At 45.1% G+C, this 15,470-nt stretch overlaps 1 protein-coding gene across 1 annotated transcript in view; it reads left to right on the forward strand.

Annotated features, from left to right (window-relative positions):
• The window catches only part of CEBPZ (CCAAT enhancer binding protein zeta), a 119,909-nt gene that overhangs the window by 47,124 nt on the left and 57,315 nt on the right, over positions 1 to 15,470 (forward strand). Inside the window, exon 7 of the mRNA XM_089668542.1 lies at positions 4,055 to 4,161. Coding sequence (XP_089524668.1) covers positions 4,055 to 4,161 — 107 coding nt within the window. The remainder of the gene's footprint in view (positions 1 to 4,054; positions 4,162 to 15,470) is intronic.

The following is a 15,470-nucleotide window of genomic DNA, read 5'->3' on the forward strand; positions in this document are numbered from 1 at the left end:
AAAAGCCAGATTATACATGAAGTATAGGAAAGAATAAAGAGAACGATAGGAAAACTCTACTTGCTATTATAAGAAGATGCAGAGAAAATGCAGGGAAGGGAGATGGGGATAGGGTGGGAGGGATAGAGAAATAATTCTGGAAAGAGAAAATAAAGTAGAATGTTGGATATTATATTGTATTTTTATATATATAATGTGATGATGAAATGTATTTAAATTGGAAAAATTAATAAATATTTAAATTTATAAAAAAAAAAAAAACTGTAAGAGAGTATGAACTTAATGTAAGGGTAAAAATTCAGCTACTGTCAATAAAGCAATTGAGATCAACCTCAATATTGTGACCCATGGGATATAAAGTGCCCCATTCATAAACCCACTTGGTCTGCATTTGAGAGACCGCTCGTTTTTTGTGGGTCTCTCTCCAGTGCGGGGCCACTATATCGATCCCTACAAATTTAAGTGGTGCGGGGTCTCTATTATGATGAAGTCTAAAGTACTTTGATAGAGAATGTTCTTTAAACCCCCGTTTTACATTGTACACATGTTCACGGAGACGATCCCTCAGTCTTCTAGTTGTCCTGCCAATATATTGTTTGTTGCATGGACATGTAAGCATGTAAACAACATATCTACTATTACAGGAAATAAAATTCCTGATCTTATAGGATTTACCCGTGGTGTTTGAAGTGAAGGAGTCTACTTTCCTTTTCCTACTTGTGTTGCATGTACAAATCATGCACTTGTTGCAAGGGTGAAAACCACTTTTTTGGTTAGAAAATGACACCGTTTTGGGTGGGTCCACTACATTGGGCGCCAGGCGATGTCTTATGGCCATCGCCTTAAGGAAGATAATCTCCGGTTTATCCGGTAAAATCTTAGTCGGTACTGGATCTGTTTTAAGAATGTCCCAGTTTTTCTTAATAATACCACTTATGGTTCTATGTTGTACGGAATACGTGGTGATAAATGGGCAGACCCGGGAGTATGTTGTTTTAGCAGTATCCAATAGCATGTGGTCCCTTTCCAAGCCCACCACGTTATTCATAGTGCTATCTAGAGTGGCTTCCCTGTATCCTTTTTCTATAAATCTTTCTTTCAGAATTTGAGCTTGCAGATGGTAATCTTTAATATTTGTGCGATTTCTTCGTATCCTGGTGAACTGTCCCATTGGAATATTAGCTAACCACGAGGGGTGGTGGCAGCTATTTGTAGGAATATAGCTGTTTCGATCTGTTGATTTGAAAAAGGATTTCGTAATAATTTTCCCATTAGAGTTCATCAGGGTAAGGTCTAGGAAGTTAAATCTGTTTTGCTAAAAGTGTATGTCAAATTAATTTTGCGATCATTATTATTTAAAGTACTAAAAAAATTACACAATGATTGTTTATCACCATTCCATATTAAGAAACTGCCATTGATGTATCTTTTGTATAATGATAATTCTGGCCATTCCCTTGCGTAGATTAAATCCTCTTCCCAATATACCTATACTTGGTTAGCCAAGCTGGGCGCGAACTTAGCTCCCATGGCCACCCCCTTTATCTGTAAATAATACTCCTTGTTAAACCAAAAATAGTTCTTAACAAAATTCTAGTAGGATTAAGATATATTTTTTTTGTATTGGGTAAAGTGCGTGAGAAAGAAGTCTGTAGCTTCCATCCCGTCTTTATGGCTAATGTTGGTGTATAGGGACGCTACGTCCGCAGTGACCAGATATGAATCCTGTGAGATACTGACATGCTTAATTGTGTTCAAGACTTGTTTTGTGTCTCTGAGGTAGGAAGGTGTTTGGGTAACTAGTGGCTGGAGGTAATGATCTATATGTTCTCCAATCTTACAACATAGAGACCCTATTCTACTTACGATCAGTCTACTGGGTGGGTGTAACGGGTCCTTGTGAATTTTGGTTAAAATGTAATAATTTGTTTTAGAGAACGCTTAAAAGGGGTCTCTTGGAAGAAGAGAATAAGTAGTTCTGTCATTTAAAATATTGTAGACCTCAGATGTAGTCATTTTTATCATTGGCGAAATGGCCCCTATGCGCAGGCGCAGTAGCCAGTCTTCGACAAAATGGCGGTGGCACGAAAATACATGCGCCCAGCCTATTTAAAACACAGTTAATGCACACACATCTGTGTTGATATTCCTCTGAAGACGTGCATTCGCACGAAAGGCCTCAGGAATCAACATGCTGTGTTACTTTGCCGCCGGAGCCATATACTGGTCCGGTGGCCATCTGTATTACTGGTCAGTGTACTTATTTTATTGAATTTTGTGTATTTAATAAATTCATAAATTTTTGGCAATATTACGCTATGGGCATTTTCTTATGACTCTTTTACGGAGCCATTAAGCACGCAGACCCTGGGAAGCTATTCATCATCCAGAGAAGGAGAAATCCTGTAATCAGGTGGCTGACCCTGCTGATCCTTAAAAGAGGCCTCTGGAACATACATCACCCAGATACTGCTGAGCTGCCCATTAGGAGACGGATGCCCCAGACGCTTGCCTGGTTACCCTGACGCTCCTGGTTTTGGATATACAGATGCGCATGATCTATGCGCTTCTGGTAAGCGCATAATAATTCTCTCTTTTTGCTTTGAACATCACAAAGAAGGATACGCTTACTGGCATTATACATAGCATCTATTACATAATGAATCAGATTGTGACTTTACGGATACATACTTAGCGCTGCACTTTATTTGTATTTATTTAGATTCAGGCTTAGTAAGCTTTTGACTGGACTTTACGTTTATTCATTAGCAATCTTAAGCCCAAATCCTCCCTGATATATCTATCTCTGTCCTTGCCACTCCATATGTTCATTTCGGCATACTGTTACCATGCCCTGCTTACCTCTTCTGCAAGTACAGTTTATACATTATCTAACCTACATTAATGCTTCAGCTTGTTAAATTAAACTTTGACAATAAAACCTGGACGTTGTTTGGTTTCTATGCAGAGCTACTCCAGTTTATAAAATCCCCTCAGTGTTTGTTCCCTGCTTAATTACAAGTATGCTTTACCTACTTGGGCTCTAGCAGCCAGCAGTTGCAACCATCAGCTTGTGCTGCCTTCATTCCTGGCTGTAAATTGAAAGTAATCTGAGTAGCTGTGTAGCCACCTGATCACTTTCTCAATGAGAGCAGTGCAGTCCCTTTCCCTGCCAGAAGCCCCCACCATGTGCCATGTGGTTCCTGGCCTCTCCTTCTCTTAGACCTCATTCATATATTGTGCAGCAGGGACTAGCAATCCTGCTCACAATTTTTGTTGCACAATCAGGCTACCCTATATGTGTTTATCACCAAGTGTCTCCATAAAGAGTACCTGTCACCTGCCCAATGTTATATGGGGACTTGATAACCCCTTTTGATAACAATGAAGATATATAAAATTTAGTTAAAAAAATAAATTGTATAGAAATGTATTTATTTAAAAAAAAAAAAAAGACATAACCCCTGTTGTCCTGCATACACCCACAAATGCAAACACGTGCACAGTGTGCTCACATGTAGGTAAACCGGGATTGCACCACATATGTGACATACCGCTATGAACGTCAGAATTTGAGCAATAATTCTAATGCAAAAGCTTGCGGCTAACTCTAAACTGATGAGTAGTAAAGGTTTTTAAAATATCGCCTATAGAGATTTTTGGGTACCATAGCTTTTCATTCATGATATCACTATTTACTAAACGCAATCCCATCTTTTATATTTTACCAAGAATGGATATTGTATTGTGTTTGTGTGCACAAACATTAATTATATTTTTTCCTGAAAATATGCATTTGATAAACTGTTGCGCAAATATTGTACAATATTAAAAAATTGTAACTACTATATTTTTATTTTACAGGGCCTCTGCTTTCAGAAAGTATGTAATGTTTTGAGTGTGTTTTAAGTAATTTTATGGCCAAAAATGTAGATTTTTTTTTTTTCTGTGCAAAAAATGAAATAATTGCTCTGGAGCAAAAGTAGTTAAGAATCTTTATAGGAATGTAATAAATGTCTCTTGATTTACACACTTTTTATTTCCTTTTCCACAGGGTAATTCAATTCAATATACAGGTGACCCTCTACAAGATTTCACTTTAATGAGGTTCCTGGACCGCTTTGTGTATCGCAACCCTAAACAACAGAAGCTTCAAGGCAAGTTTTATTGTTTCTTTTCTACCACAGAACGAGTGGGCATTTGTTTTTGTTTTTTTCCACTTAATATCCAATCTAACATCTACCTCTAAACCTTAGCTTTTATAACTAAATTAGCTGTAGAGTGAGGGTACCAATTTTTCTTTTTTGGGTACCTTCTACAAAAATGTGAAACTTCTGGAGACTGCTAGTTTATCAGCTTTGTACACTTTATAAAATTCCACTTTTCTCGTTAGGGTGCTGTAGCAAACAAGGAATGGCATCATAAAGAAGAGCATGGTAACATATCAGCAGACTCCCAAAACCTCCTGCCATAACCGAATGCTTCCTTTTGTGCACATTATTGGCTATTTAAACTGCCCGTCATACTGATGTATATAAAGGAATGTGTGGGAGGGGAGATTTGCAACAACAATAGCAAGATGTGTTGGAGCTCTGTCTGTTAGAATGGCCTGGGATTCTGCTATGACAGGAGGGTTCTGCACGTATGTGTAGATATCTTTAGTATTCTGCTATTTACCAGGGCAAAGAAAAAACTGCTGTAGAGATAGTGCAGGGGGAAAAGTGGGACAGAGAGATCAATGAACAAATGAATAAAAAGCATAGTGATAAATAATCAGGATGTGGCTAATCTAATAAAAACATTTTGAATAGGATGCTAAACTTGTAGCGTAGATTTTTTTTTTGCTTAATCAGAAGCCAGAACTGAACGTTTTTCAACTTGATTGTACAGTATGCTTGGGGTCCAGAAGACACTGTGCATATGCTAAAGATCCCAAATGCAAGCTGCTTCAGATATAGTATGAACAGCGCTACTTCATAACAGGTGGGAGAAAATGACAAAGGGGAGGAGAGAAGAGTATGAATAAGAACAACAAATGTTACCTGTTTAAAGGAGTAACTTTATACTTTATTGTGCTTACCATTTACCTTTTGCTGACCGGCCACTATACATGTATAATCAGTCTGCTTCCCAATTCTTTCGGAAAGACATACCAATATGTCCTCCGGGAACTATGCTCCTGTGTACACCTGTGAGCTCACAGTCCACTGATTGTGCTTTGATTGGAAACAGTGGATCACAGGCAAGAGTTACAGAGCCAGTGGAGTTAGTTCTATACTACGTGATCACTGTGACCAATTACAGCATCACAGAATGTAAACAAAGGCTGTTTTGAGGGACCTTGTTTCACTTACTGGCTTGTGATCAGAAAGCCCTGCTTCCTCTCACACACAGATTGGTGTGTAAAAGGAAAGAGAGCCACCTGGCCACTTGTCAGCACCTGTGCAATATATTAATAATGCCAACAGTATTAAAATGCACCTCTCTGTCTTTCATCTCTACAAGATATGACAGCCCATTCTGTATCTGATCTGACCATTTTATTAACCCCTCACCTCCTTACCCTGCACATCTGTAAATGACCACCTTCATCTCCTTTTTGCCACTATTTGTGACAAGTACAATTAACCCTTTCACCTCTTGATCCCTCTGTATGACCTGTACATGTAAGGCACCATTCACATGGGTATACCTAAGGACTCATAAAGCATGTGAGGGCGGTGCTTTGCCTGCACAGGATGCACAAGTGTTCTGTGCATCCGCATGCAGGCAGTTCCTTTCAGGTCACTTTGACATCCATGTGGGTGTTGCTCCTTGAACGCACACTGTCTGCGTTTAGGAACCTGTACCCAGATGGATGTCAAATTGGGAGCAGTGGCTGTGTCCTCCCAGCTGCTCCATCCCAATTGACACGAATGGGACTGCCTGTATGCGGATACACGGAACACCTGTGCGGACAAAAGAAGGCCCTTGCACACTTAACATACATTTGAGTATGCCCATGTCGCTGCCTGGTACAGATGCACAGAGCACCTAGGCGATCACGAGCAGAAGTTGTCATCCCCAACCCCCCCCCCCCCCCCCCTAAAGCTGGCACCATTCAGAAAGCGCAGCGCTACTCACGCATGCACAGTAGGCACCTGGCTGTGAAGCTGCAAGCTGTCACAGCCAGGTGCCCACACTGAAGATGCCAGTGACAGGAACACCAGACTGCTGGTGAAACGGGCTGCAGGGAGGACACCGTGGGATCGAGGGACAGGTGAGTGACTGTTTTTTAAAAGTCAGCAGCTACAGTTTTTGCAGCTGCCTTTTCAGGCACTTTTTTAACTTGTTGCCGACCGCAGATAGCCGAATGACGGCTGCACTGCGGCCGGCGAGTTCTGAGTGGACGTCATATGACGTCCCCCCAGAACGCGCTCCTGGGGCGCGCACCCGGCGATCTCCGTGATCGCTGTGTCCTAAGGACACAGCTGATCACGTGATGTGGTAAAAGGCCAATCACAGCGGCCTTTTACCACCTGATCAGCGGTGTCCAATGACACGCTGATCAGAGGGAAATGCAAGTGCCGGTTCTCGGCTGCACTTTCCTCACGCTGTCAGATCGTGAGGAAAGTACTGCCGAGAACCGGCAGTTGTCAGAGCGGGGATCGGCACCGATCATCAGGGCACTGATGATCAGTGCCCTGATGATCGGTGCCCAGCAGTGCCACCCGCAAGTTCCGCCCAGCTGTGCCCAGCAGTGCGCCCACTAGCTCCGCCCACCTGTGCCCAGCAGTGCACCCACCTGTGCCACTCTGCAATGTCACACACCTGTGCCCAGAAGTGCCACCTACCTGTGCCCAGCAGTGCCACCCACCTGTGCCCACCAACCTGTGCCCACCAGTGCCACCCACCTGTGCCCACCAGTGCCACCCACCTGTGCCCACCAGTGCCACCCACCTGTGCCCACCCACCAGTGCTGCCCACCAGTGCCACCCACCAGTGCAGCCCAGCAGCGCTGCCAGTCAGTGCCACCAGTCAGTGCCCAGCGGTTGTGCCAGTCAGTGCCGCCAGTCAGTGCCCAGCAGTGATGCCAGTCAGTGCCGTCTATCAGTGCCGCCTATCAGTGCTGCATATTAGTGCCGCCTATCCGTGACACCTCATTAGTGCTGTCTATCAGTGCCGCCTATCCGTGCCACCTCATTAGTACTGCCTATCAGTGCCCTTTAGTGCTGCCTATCAGTGTCCATCAGTGCTGCCTCATCAACGCACATCAGTGAAGGAGAAAAATTACCTGTTTGAAAAATTTTATAATAGAAACAAAGAAACTTTTTTTTCTTTTTTTAAATTTTTGGCAATTTTTTATTAATAGCGCAAAAAGTAAAGCGCCCAGTGGCGATTAAATACCACCAAACGAAAGCTCTATTTGTGAGAAAAAAATGATCAAAATTTCATATGGGTACAATGTTGCATGACCGCGCAATTGTCATTCAAAGTGCGGCAGCGCTGAAAGCTGAAAATTGGCCTGGTAAATAAGGGGGTATAAGTGCCTGGTAGGCAAGTGGTTAAGCAAAAAAGCTTCAAAAACTCCTCAGTTTGAAAGTAACCTTAAAGTCATTTTTCTGAGACAGAGCTTATTTTTGGTGGTATGTAATCACCACTGGGTTTTTTATGTTTTGCTAAAGAAAAAAAATACTCAAAATTTTGGGGAAAAAAACATGTTTTTTCGTTTTTGTTTCCTTTTATAAAATATTACAAATAACCTTTCTTCATAAATGTAGGCCAAAATGTATTCTGCTACATTTAATTGGTACAAATAATCAGTGTATATTATTTAGGCTGTGTGAAAGATTGAGTCTAAAACCTATGGTATACTGGATATACCAAAAAATTATATATAAATTTATGCTGCGCTCCTCCTCTCAGTGAAACCATCTAAAAAAATCTCATTTAATAAAGTGATAATTCATATATCCAATAAACTGTGATATAAACTATAAACAATCAAATGTGATAAAATACTAAAATGTGACATCCAGTGATACAAAGATACCAATAATAAATCTCTGTGAATAAATGATTAAAACAAATGTAAATGTGACTTCTAGTGCTCAACATATACAGATATAAAGTCTCTGTGAAAAAAAACGTGACAATTCCCAGTGATTCAAATTGATAAATGATTCCAAGTGACTTCCTTAGTGAGATTAGGATGTACGCTCACCTTCAGAATAGCCTATGTTAGGCTAGTAGCGCTTTTGTTCACTTTAAAGGAACTATTAGTGATAAATGTTGCACCATATGAGGAATGGTGAATCCCTCTCAGCCAGCTCCCCGTCTCCTATCCATGCTGGGATCTTTCTCTCCTATCAATCACAACCCCCTGATGAAGCCACGTGACCAACGGCGTAACGCATAGGGGAGGGGCTACGACGTCACTGGCCATTCGAGGACAACAGGTTCACACAAGGCATGCGGTGTTTGGAGTGCTGAAGACGATACATTGGCATATGCAAAGAATATAGCAGGGGAGAAGCAACAGGAGAGAGAGATCCCAGCAGGGATAGGAGACGGGGAGCCGGCTGAGAGGGATTCACCATTCCTCATATGGAGCAACATTTATCACTACACCCTGTTCCAAATTATTATGCAAATTCTATTTAGGTGTCACAAAGATTAAATATTTTGTTTTTCAGTTTAACTCAAAGAGTTAAATCCATATACACGCCGGGTGGCGGTAATATTTTTTGGGTGATTAGTGCATTCCAGTGACATAAACGTACAGTTTCCAGCCAACGGCAAGCTGCAATTGACCGATTGTGCTAAATAAACTGACTTTCTGCTTCACAACCACTATTGTACATTCAAAGAGTTAGATCCATTTACACGCCGGGTGGCGGTAATATTTTTTGGGTGATTAGTGCATTCCAGTGACATAAACGTACAGTTTCCAGCCAACGGCAAGCTGCAATTGACCGATTGTGCTAAATAAACTGACTTTCTGCTTCACAACCACTATTGTATGTTCAAAGAGTTAAATCCATATACACGCCGGGTGGCGGTAATATTTTTTGGGTGATTAGTGCATTCCAGTGACAGAAACGTACAGTTTCCAGCCAACGGCAAGCTGCAATTGACCGATTGTGCTAAATAAACTGACTTGCTGCTTCACAACCACTATTGTACGTTCAAAGAGTTAGATCCATTTACACGCCGGGTGGCGGTAATATTTTTTGGGTGATTAGTGCATTCCAGTGACATAAACGTACAGTTTCCAGCCAACGGCAAGCTGCAATTGACCGATTGTGCTAAATAAACTGACTTTCTGCTTCACAACCACTATTGTACGTTCAAAGAGTTAGATCCATTTACACGCCGGGTGGCGGTAATATTTTTTGGGTGATTAGTGCATTCCAGTGACATAAACGTACAGTTTCCAGCCAACGGCAAGCTTCAATTGACCGATTGTGCTAAATAAACTGACTTTCTGCTTCACAACCACTATTGTACGTTCAAAGAGTTAAATCCATATACACGCCGGGTGGCGGTAATATTTTTTGGGTGATTAGTGCATTCCAGTGACATAAACGTACAGTTTCCAGCCAACGGCAAGCTGCAATTGACCGATTGTGCTAAATAAACTGACTTTCTGCTTCACAACCACTATTGTACGTTCAAAGAGTTAGATCCATTTACACGCCGGGTGGCGGTAATATTTTTTGGGTGATTAGTGCATTCCAGTGACATAAACGTACAGTTTCCAGCCAACGGCAAGCTGCAATTGACCGATTGTGCTAAATAAACTGACTTTCTGCTTCACAACCACTATTGTACGTTCAAAGAGTTAAATCCATATACACGCCGGGTGGCGGTAATATTTTTTGGGTGATTAGTGCATTCCAGTGACATAAACGTACAGTTTCCAGCCAACGGCAAGCTGCAATTGACCGATTGTGCTAAATAAACTGACTTTCTGCTTCACAACCACTATTGTACGTTCAAAGAGTTAGATCCATTTACACGCCGGGTGGCGGTAATATTTTTTGGGTGATTAGTGCATTCCAGTGACATAAACGTACAGTTTCCAGCCAACAGCAAGCTGCAATTGACCGATTGTGCTAAATAAACTGACTTTCTGCTTCACAACCACTATTGTACGTTCAAAGAGTTAAATCCATATACACGCCGGGTGGCGGTAATATTTTTTGGGTGATTAGTGCGTTCCAGTGACATAAACATACAGTTTCCAGCCAACGGCAAGCTGCAATTGACCGATTGTGCTAAATAAACTGACTTTCTGCTTCACAACCACTATTGTACGTTCAAAGAGTTAAATCCGGTTTTATTTTTGGGGTGCTTATTGAATTAAAGAGTATGTCAGGCAACACGCAGAGGAGTGGCACAGGAGGCAATGTTTCAGGAGCGAGCAGACGTGGCAGCAGAGGAAGGGGTCGAGGCAGCACTAGTCGCAGCCAGAGGCCAGTGCTCCCGGTGTCATCCAGCGGTCGTGTCTCCACCGACAACCCTGCCGTCATCGATTGGTTGACTCGGTCGTCTTCCTTTTCCCAGGTCACCTCTGACACCTACAGCCAACGGTCGGTGGGTACGTCAGACACAACCGTTAGTTGGCATGGCCCGGAAGCAAGCCCACTGAAATCACGTGTCCTCGACCTGTCCTTTAGTGTTCCCTCACCAAGCGAAGTATCGCATGCTGTGGGCTCAGCCCCACTGTACAGTGAGGAAGAGCTAACAGAGGGCGGTCAGGAACGGGGGGAGACATCCGCCTCTTCAGCAGCCAGGTGAAGAAGTACTGGCGAGGAGAGTGGCTCGGTAGCCGGTCTAGAGACAGGTCTGTCTCCTGACCCACACACAGCCGAGGGGGCTAGTAGTGACGCGGAGACCCTAATTGATGATGATGAGGCTGATCGCACTTGGCAGCCTCGTCGTCATCAGGCTATTGCTTCCGCATCATCAGGAGAAGAGGGTGCCAGCTTGCCAGCGAGCAAAACAGTCGGTGGGTTGCCCAGGAGGCAGCAGGGTCGCAGCAGTGTCAGTGGAGCCAAACGGCCACGGAGTAGAGCACCAGCTCCACTGCAGCCTACCACCACGGCCAGTAGTGGTGCCGGTGTGTAGGAAGTAGCAGTCAGCCAGTGAGGAGTAGGGGGGACAAAGTTTCCTACTCGGCGGTGTGGCAATTTTTCGTCAAGCCGCTCGAGGAAGTAAACGTAGCCGTATGTCGACTATGTGGCCAGAAAGTCAAGCGTGGCCAGGGGGCTAATGTTGGGACTACAGCGTTGCGTCGGCATATGCAGCGTCGCCATTCGGTGGCCTGGGAAAACCGTGATAAAGATACGGCGGTTCTGCCTGCCCCAGCCCCCTTTCCATCACCCGCTCCGTTACTTGCTCCGTCACCCGACGTCAATCGCCCTCTATCAGCCAGTCAAGGCTCCAACACCTCTGCTGAGGGGAGTTGTCGCTCGTTGGCATCTTCCGCTCGTTCAGATGCTCCTTCTCCTGCTACTCCTCTTCACGGATTCCGTCAGCAGTCTTTCTTGGAATCCGTTTCCAAGAGACAACAGTTTGCGAGCACGCACCCGACGGTGCAGAAGCTGAACGTCCTCCTGTCCAAGTTGCTGGTGCTGCAGTCCCTCCCTTTCCAAGTGGTGGACTCAGCACCTTTCCGAGAAATGATGGCTTGTGCCGAGCCGCGGTGGAGAGTGCCAAGCCGGCATTTTTTCGCCAAAAAGGCAGTGCCAGCCCTGCATTCACATGTAGAAGAGATGGTGGGCCAGTCTTTGAGCATGTCGGTCTCTGCCAAAGTGCACGGCAGCGCCGACGTGTGGAGCTGTAACTACGGTCAGGGACAGTACATGTCATTTACGGCCCACTGGGTGAACGTGGTGCCGGCACAGCCGCACCAGCAACTTGGACAGGTCACGCCGCTTTTGCCTCCACGTTTGCACGTCCTTGGTCCAGCAAAGATGTCCGCCTCTACCACCTCTTCTTCCGCCGTGTCCTCAGCCGCCACCCCCGTGCCAAGTCCCATTACCCGACCGGCATATCACATGTGCAGGGCGCAACGGTGTCACGCTGTGCTGCACCTGGTATGCCTTGGCGAACGTAGTCACACAGGGGAGGAACTTCTGAGTGTAATGAACAGAGAAATCGACAGATGGCTGTCTCCGCGCAAACTGAAAATCGAAACCATGTTGACCGACAACGGAAAGAACATGGTGTCTGCTCTGCGTCAAGGAAGGTTGTGCCATGCGCCATGCATGGCTCACGTGTTCAATATGGTTGTCAAGCGGTTCCTAAAATCCACCATCCCACTGCAAGACATCCTTAAAATGTCACGTAAACTTTGCATGCATTTCAGACATTCCTACACCGCAAAGCACACCCTCCTTGAGCTGCAGCGGCAGAACGGAATTCCACAGCATCGCCTGATCTGCGACGTTGCAACAAGGTGGAATTCAACCCTACATATGTTAGACCGCCTTTACGAACAGCGAAAGGCCATCACCGATTTCCTGATGTTACAAGCGGATAAAGGTACTCCCCTGTGTAACTTAGATGTCAGCCATTGGCAGCTCATGCGTGACACCTGCCGCTTGCTCAGGCCCTTTGAGGAGGCCACGCTATTCGTGAGTCGGCAGGACTATGGGATGAACGACGTCATTCCTCTGTTGCACGTCCTGGAACAAATGCTGTTAACAATGGCTGGTCAGGGTGCGGTAGACGTGGCGCACAGATCTCAACGCCACATGACCCCTGTGGGGGCAGGACAGGAAGAAGAGGAGGAGGTAGAGGAGGACATTGGTGCTCAGGAATTATTGAGTGAAATGGGTGGTTTTTCCACTCAGCGGACAGGAGTGGAGGAGCATCTGGTAGAGGAGGAGGAGGAGACAGAGGACCCAGACGCACCGTGGCAGTATGCTGTGGAGATGGAGGCAGGGAGTCCCTCGCATTCCTTGGCACAAATGGCCCATAGCATGCTCGGTTGCTTGCGTAGCGACAGCCGAATAATAACCATCAGACAGAGGGATGACTTTTGGCTGTCCACCTTGTTGGACCCTCGCTACCGTTCAAAAATGGTGGCCTTTTTCACACCTGCTGAGAGGGAGGCCAAAATAAAGTACTATAAAAACCACCTATGTAGTCAGTTGGTCTCTGCCTTTCTGCGCCAACGTCCATCTTCAGACACTGTGGGCCCTGTGCGCTCGCGTTCCGCTGCCATGGCAGCAGGGGAGGGGTGGGGTGGTAGGAGCAGTGGCAGCTCCACCAGCAGCGGCTGCCTCAGTCTGCAGTCGATGATGAGTAGCTTTCTTCACCAGCGCAGTGAGGAAACTACTAACCAGCCGCAGCAGCAGCAGCATCAGGTGGACCTGGAGCAGGACCTCAAACAACAGGCTTGGGCCTACTTGGACAGCACCCTGCCAACCGAGGTAGACAATCCCCTTGACAACTGGGCAACGAAACTTGACCTTTGGCCCCAAGTAGCTGAATTTGCCCTTGAAAGGCTGTCATGCCCGGCCAGTATCGTGGCATCGGAGCGCGTGTTTAGTGCGGCAGGAGGTATTGTAACTCCGCGGAGGACACGACTGTCCACCCAAAGTGTGGAGAGACTCACGTTTGTGAAAATGAATCAGGCGTGGATTAGTCTGGATTTCAAACCACCAGTTCCTGACACAACTGACTAAATCCGCCATGAATCATGCCCCAAACATGTTATTAGGGACAAATGGAAGACCTCCACCTGATCCATACATTTGTATATTTATTTTATTGAGAGGCTGCTGGTCGGCCGACTCATGTTTTGCACATTTTTAATGACTTATACTCTGCAGGTCGGGCCCCTCATGAATTGGGGTTTTTAAATTATTTATACTTCGCTGGACGACCGTCACATGAATTGAACCTTTTTAATGACTTATACTCTGCTGGTCGGGCCCCTCATGAATTGGTGTTTTTAAATTATTTATACGTCGCTGGACGACTGTCACATGAATTTAAACTTTTTAATTATTTATAGTCGACCAGTTCCAGACCGATGGAATAGCAATTTTTTTAAATATTTATTTGACACGTGTTGTCCATCTCATCAATGAGGTGGACTGTTTATTTATTGGCCTCGGTTTGGCCCCCTCCTGTTTCTTACATTGTTAACTTGTTGTATCGGTCACGGTTTGGCCACATGTTTGGTTGTCTTGTTAAGATTTTCTGTAATGTACACAGTTACGCTTGACTTGTCGACTTTCCACAATCTACTAAGGTATAGCATCGCATCAAAGTTTTTTTTTTTTTTTTTTTTTTTTTGGTCTAAACCATTTCTTATAATGTCAATTTGTAGGATACGCCGCTGTAAGGCGACCTACTTTTTTGTCACTGTGTAGACATCTATTTATAGGCCGATGTTTGGCCAGAAAGATATATTTAGTAATAACCTAGCCGTTCAAGCCGCTCACTGAACACCTCGGGAATTACTTTGTATATCTGTCGCCTTAGTGGCCGCTGTCTGGCGACATAATTTTTTGTCACTGTGTAGACATCTATTTATAGGCCGATGTTTGGCCACAAAAATATATTTAGTAATAACCTAGCCGTTCAGGCCGCTCCCTGAACACCTCGGGAATTGCTATGTATATCTGTCGCCTTAGAGGCCGCTGGATGGACAGCTGATGAATTGATTTGTATATATGTACTTATTGTCCGCTGTCCGGACAGCTCATGAATTACTTTTTGTATATAGCCTTCCAAACCACTCTCAGAATAAGTCATGATATTCATGCTGTGTATAGCCTTATAGGCCAATGGTCAATCAAGTCATGATTGTTATAGTGTGTATAGCCTTATAGGCCGCTGTCTTTACAACTTTATAATTCCATGCAGTATATAGCCCTATCGGCCACTTTCTGGCATCCAGTTGCTGTAGCCCCCATCACCACACTGTGCCACGGGCCCCTGTACCGCCTTCTCATACTGCTGCCAGATCCATCCTCTGCCATGTGCGTCTTTGTCGTCTGCTCACGCTGCTGGGTTCCAGTTTTAAACCTAGGCCTGTGTATGGCTTCCGAATACTGCTGCCTCCACCGCCACCCTGCGCCATGTGCCTCTGTCGTCTGCTCACGCTGCTGACGGCTTCCGCTTTTTAACCTAGGCCTGTGTATGGCTTCCGAATACTGCTGCCTCCACCGCCACCCTGCGCCATGTGCCTCTGTCGTCTGCTCACGCTGCTGACTGCTTCCGCTTTTTAAACTAGTCCTGTGTATGTCTTCCGAATACTGCTGCCTCCACCGCCACCCTGCGCCATGTGCCACTTTCGGGTCTCCTCACACTGCTGCCAGGTCCATACTGATTCATGGCCCCCTGTACCGGCTCCTCATGAACGTGGTTCAGCGGGTTTGCATCACTTAACGGCAAATCGTTGACAAATGCTGGGACGTTCAGTGTTGTGCGCATTAAGCCAGACACCAAAGGGCAGCACGGACCTG

Source organism: Staurois parvus, unplaced genomic scaffold (assembly GCF_062004578.1).
Source record: "Staurois parvus isolate SC_StPar_1 unplaced genomic scaffold, SC_StPar_1.0 ptg000059l, whole genome shotgun sequence".
NCBI lineage: Eukaryota > Metazoa > Chordata > Amphibia > Anura > Ranidae > Staurois > Staurois parvus.